The sequence below is a fragment of the Arachis ipaensis genome, chromosome B07 (genome assembly GCF_000816755.2).
Source record: "Arachis ipaensis cultivar K30076 chromosome B07, Araip1.1, whole genome shotgun sequence".
Taxonomy (NCBI): domain Eukaryota; kingdom Viridiplantae; phylum Streptophyta; class Magnoliopsida; order Fabales; family Fabaceae; genus Arachis; species Arachis ipaensis.
In genome coordinates, this window is record NC_029791.2 from 34896225 (window position 1) to 34902124 (window position 5900).

The 5900-nt window shown below is 33.3% G+C and overlaps 1 protein-coding gene across 1 annotated transcript; it reads right to left on the bottom strand.

Annotated features, from left to right (window-relative positions):
* LOC110264953 lies at positions 745 to 5424 on the bottom strand. The gene is made up of 5 exons (XM_021107612.1): positions 5294 to 5424; positions 4915 to 4942; positions 4560 to 4812; positions 2601 to 3105; positions 745 to 882 (listed from the first exon to the last, which is right to left on the bottom strand). Exons 1-5 carry the CDS (start codon positions 5316 to 5318, stop codon positions 824 to 826), a joined length of 870 nt encoding a protein of 289 aa, XP_020963271.1. The 5' UTR covers positions 5319 to 5424; the 3' UTR covers positions 745 to 823.

Genomic DNA, 5900 nt, shown 5'->3' on the forward strand with positions numbered 1-5900 from the left:
GAAATATGAAATAAATTACCATCTTAAGATAATTAATTGTATTCATATATATCAACCATTAAAAAATAAGAGTAATAAAATAATCTATTATTTATCATAAATGTTTTAATTCATGGAGTACGTACTCAATACTAAATAAAAAAATGAATAAGTATGCTTATTCAATCCTAAGTTTTATCATTATAAATTTTACAACTACAGTAAGGAATTCGCGCTCTTCCAAATTGGGTCAACCATTTACAATGAAAAGTGGCAAAATATGTTGGTAAATTAAACAGCCTTAGAACATGACTCCATGTTACATGGGCATCCTTAGTTAAGTAAAATATGCACAGGTATAATTCAAAAATCACAGAGTTCTACTAAATTCAGAGACCAATGCTTGCATTCATTCACATTGACACAACTAGGGTGTTCGCGGTGCGGTTTGGATCGGTTTTAAGGAAGAAAGTCATCCGATCCGAACGTTTAATTTATGTGCGGTGCGGTTTGGATTGGATGAACTTTTTTTGGAAATCCGATCCGATTACAAGCGGTTTGGATCCGCAATTTTTTAAATAAAAAAAATAATAACTTAATTTATAGAGTTGATAACCTGTCCAACAATCTAACATAATAATAAAACGTAAATTCCAAAAAACATTATAAAGCAACATGTCCAAATATCCAACAATCCAATTATCCAACAGCAAGTTTTGAATAATAATTCTTCAACATAAAAACAACTAAATAAATCTCAACAACATAAATATAAATAACATAACAAAGTCTTAATAAAAACATAACATAAAAAACTCCAAGCTGAGAAGTGAAGCACCGATCACTAATCAGATTCATCACCAGAGTCTTCTTCATCTATTAGTTGAGGAATTGGCTCAAGTTTTACAATAAAATATAATAAAACAAATTGATGGATTACCATGTGTTCATAACACGCAGCGGAAGAAAAGAAGGTAATCCTAAAGATCTATTTTTGTGCTTAAACTTTATTCCAATAATAAACAATCAGATCTAAATACCTTTAAACGCTTTAGTAAAAGCTTTATTCTTCGATTGTACGAAGATTCTATGCGTATCCACACCGAGACCAACCTTTGCTGTCAACTCCTTGACCAATAGACATCTGATCTAAATTGAGAAACCTCTTGCAACTCTTTGCACACCATAAAATTCTTCTCCAAGAATTAGGCTCACATACATTTATGTGCGTAGAGGTAAAGGAATAAAACTCTTGTTATTCTCTCTTTTCTGTGATTCCTCTACTCTTGGCATACACATATATATAGTATGAGATTTGTTAATGATTTTAAATTTGAATCTCAATTCAAATTTGAATCATATCTTAAAATTCTAAATCTGAATCCTTCAAATTTATGAATCATATCATAACTCAATTTGAAACAGAATCAGTTAGGATCTCATCCAAATTTAGAAATAGAATAACTAATTATTCTCAAATCTCATTTAATATTCTCAATTATCATACTATTATTATATTCATAGTGCTAGCAAAGAATATAACAATATTCTATTTTGAATTAATATAATTATTTATTTGATCAAATCAAAATAATAATTAAATAATTCTACAACAAAGATTAGAACACTCGTTAGTGTATGATCCCATAGGTTCAATACTAAGCGGGTAGTAAATTAGTCATACTGAATTTACTAATCAAGGTTGGCATCTAGCAACACTCCTCAATGACCCAATAGTATGAAGTAATATATTTTTACTAAGAACCTTAGAAGAACAAAGTATAATTCCTTCCATCTTTCCAGCTCTTGGTTAACCCTTAGAGTATGGTTTAATTGTCAAACTCTAACTTGTTAGCATTATTATAATGAACTGTGCATGACTTAAGAAACTCATTTCTTCATTCATTCAATCTCCTTGGCCAAGGTTTTATTCATCTCAGTCATTATAATCATAGAGCTCAAGCTCTTTACCGAGAGTTGACGGATTCCTTATTGACTAATCATTAATTCTACAAGTATTTAAATCATACCCAATATCCATTCAACTAGCACCCTAGGGTATTAGGTGTCCGGAATCAAAGTATAATAAATACATTGTTAATTACTATGACAGTCGCAGGTCAAAGAAAACTCTATTACCGTGTTCATCTTGAGAATATCCTATTGACAAATATGCGGTAATTATAACCATTAGGAATTCTCAATGTGAGTCAGTTCAATGGTGATATCTCTATATGCACCTTCTATATATATAATTTAATAAATGAGATCTATTAATCTTCATCCAATGAAGACCATTATATATATATTGATCTTTTTGGATTACTAATTTCCTTTTTAATAATCCTATGACCAAGAACAATTTAGATTAAATTATAAAAGATTTATCTCTCAATATTATGATCACTACCACAATGATAAATCTCTAAATTTAATTAAGGACCTTATTATATTAACATTTTAATATAATAACAATAACAAATTATTTGACACATGATTGATTGGATTGTGGTCATACTCCTTATTCCCAACATAAATATTAGTAACTTGAACATATTATCAAGTAGTAATGTTAATCAATATATGTAGATAGAATAAAACATAATAATAAAGAACATTACCTTTCTCAAGTTTTTCAAATTCTTCAAAAGACTCCTCAAGGTCAATTGGCAATGAATTGGCTCGAAACCAATTTTGTGCACAAATCAAAGCTTCAACAATTTTTGGGGTAAGAGAGCTTCTATATTGATTAAGCACTCTACCTCCAGTGCTAAAGGCGGATTCAGAAGCAACCGTTGACACCGGCATAGTTAGAATATCTCTCGCAATTTGACTTAGAATAGGATATTTGTAATTGTTAGAGCTCACTTTCCACCAAGTTAAAATATCAAAACTACTTGGATCAACTGGTTTCTCCAAGGACTCCATGAGATATAAATCCACTTCATTTGTGTTGACACTTTCACTTGCTTGTACATTATTTTCAAATGCTGCTGCAAAGTGAACATCATCTAAGGCACTATCATCTATATCCACATCTTGGCTGTGTTGTGCAGATTGGTGTGCTTGATCACTATTGAGAGCAACCCTATAGCTGTTGAACAAGCCATTGAATACTTCCTTCACCTTACCACATAAGAAATTAGCATCCTCCTTCTCAAACAACCTTTGAAAACTCCACCAACAAACTTAATCTTATATTTAGGGTCAAGTACCACAGCCACAAAAATTATCATATTCATGTTTCTCAAGTTACCCCAATATTTATCATGCTTAGCCTTCATTTTTGTAGCCATACCCTTAAGTAATATGTCATTACTATCAGCCCAAGTTTTCAAAGAACTAAGAATTGAACAAAAGTGATGAAAATATGAAGAAGAGGTCACAAATGTAGAACCCGAGACTTTTTTTGTTACATCAGAAAAAATCTTCAAAACCTCACAAAGCATCTTACATTATCCCAATCTTCATTCTTTGGAATGCCCCCTTGCATCATTACAAACTCAGCATCCCTCTCACTTAATCTCTTAAAGGCTTTTTGGAATTTTAAAGCACTATCAAGCATTATGTAAGTGGAATTCTACCTAGTGGGACATCTAATTGCACAAAAGAGCAGTATTGGATCCTAGCCTCTTTAATACAACTTTTGAACCTATCCATGCGATTAGGAGAAGCACGAACATATCTAACAGCATTCCTAATTTTACTAATTGAAGAATGCATATCCCTCAAATCATCATTCACTACCAAGTTCAAGATATGAGCACAACACCTAACATGCAAATATTTACCTTTTAAAGGATGTGAATTCCAATCCTCCATTCTACCTTTCAAGTAACAAATGGCAATATCATTTGAACTAGCATTATCAACTGTGATGCTAAAGACCCTACTTGTTTTCCAATTTAAAAGACATTTTTCTATCTTTCTACCAATTGTTTCACCTTTATGATTCTTGATAAGACAAAAGTTAAGAATTCTCTTTTGTAACTTTCAATCTTGATTAATAAAATATGCAGTGAGGCAAAGATAGTTTAGATTTTTTACAGAAGTCCAACAATCAGTGGTCAAACACACACTTTGATTTGAATTTATAAAGACACTCTTCAACTTATGTTTTTCATTCATGAACAAGTTCCAACAATCCCTAGCAACTAATATTCTGCCCGGAATATGGAGTTTTGGCTGCAAAACACTCATGAAATAACGAAACCCCTCTCCTTCGACAAATCTAAAAGGCAACTTATCTACAATTATCATTCTAGCAAGAGCTTGTCTACATAAATCAGGATCAAATGATACAGCAATCAAAGAATTACCCATCCCATTTCCTTCTTCTTTTTTAAGTTGCTGCATAACAAGTGCTTTTTGTGTGGGATCAAGTGAATCTTTTGGAAATTTTCTACACTGACTCAACAAGTGACTTTTAAGATTGCTAGTACCATTTTTATGTGAATCAGCAGCATAAGATGCTCCACACCACTTACATATAGCCCTAGGTTTAGGACCACTTTCATCTTTTTTAAAATGCTCCCAAGTCCAAGACCTAGGTCTAATAGGTTTTTTAGTGTTACCTGTACCTGGTTCCTCAGACTAGCCAGGATTAGTTGACTCATCAGCAACATTTGCTTTGCCCCTCCTCCTCTTAGATCTAGTTCCTTCATTGTTCTGATCACTGCGTGGCGGCAGCGATGGTGGCTGCGTCTGTGTCTGTGTTTGTAGCTGGGACTACGACTGTGGCAGCGGCATCGACTCTGACTGTCCCGAAGATCTAACTGATTCAAAAGTGGACGGAGTAGCACTAGTAAATCCTGGGTCACTGCTTTGAACATCCTGTGATAACCAAAATCAGTTTATGTTATTTTAATATTTTTTTTCAAATAATCAACATATTGAATTGTTACTAACATAAACTTTCCAAAATAAGAATATTACCTCATGATATGAAGCTGACATTGTTGACCTTCAAATTAAAAGTTAAAATCAACTGAACAAATATAAAATCTGCAAAAGTACAACAAAAAATTTAATATAACAGATTCTCAAAGATAATAATAATAGATTGTCAAAAATAACAAATTTAACATAATAAATTGTCAAACTAAAAAGAACAGATTGACTTCAAATTCAATACATTAACAGAAAATCAGAAATAGAGAAGAAAAACTGTTTCTTTTTTATTTTTAATAAAAATGTCATCGAGAAAATAGAGTTGGTGGTGGTTCGTAGATATTATTATTACAACTATGGTTTGAACATCAAAGACACAGATAATGTTGATCGTCATATAAAAAAATAAAAAATAAAAACTCACCGAGAAGAGGAAGCAGAAATGACATCGAAGAGGAGCGGCGGATGGCGTCGGTAACTTGGCATGTGATGGTGAAAGTGAGTGAGGTCTGAGCCGAGGTGTACGTAATGTGAGTCTGTAACGGTGAGGTACAGGGTTTGTGTTTCTTTGTGGGAAAGGGAAAATGGGGAATGACTGAATGAGTGTGTGCAATGCAGCGCTGTGGGTGATTGGGTCTGGGCTTGGTGGGGGAAAATTAAGGGAAATGGAATAAGGAACTAAGGCCTAAGGGAGTATGGGCTATTCGGTTCGGTTCGGTTGTGTAGAGTGGAACCGCAAACCGAACCGAACCGCAATAAAACCGATCCAAAATAAAAAAAATCCAAAATTGAGCGGTTTAAAATGGTTTTCGGTTTGGATCGGTGCGGTTTCGCAGTTTTTTTTGGACCAGTTTGGATGTGAACACCCTAGACACAACCCATACAAAAGGTGATTGTGGATTGTGTGCTCCTGCTCACAAGTGGGACCACGCTTCTCCACAAAACACAATAGCAGCATTTAAACTTGTTCCCAATTACGTTAACAAGGCATTAAGAATATAAGACACATTTGGCATCGGAGCCACTTCAAC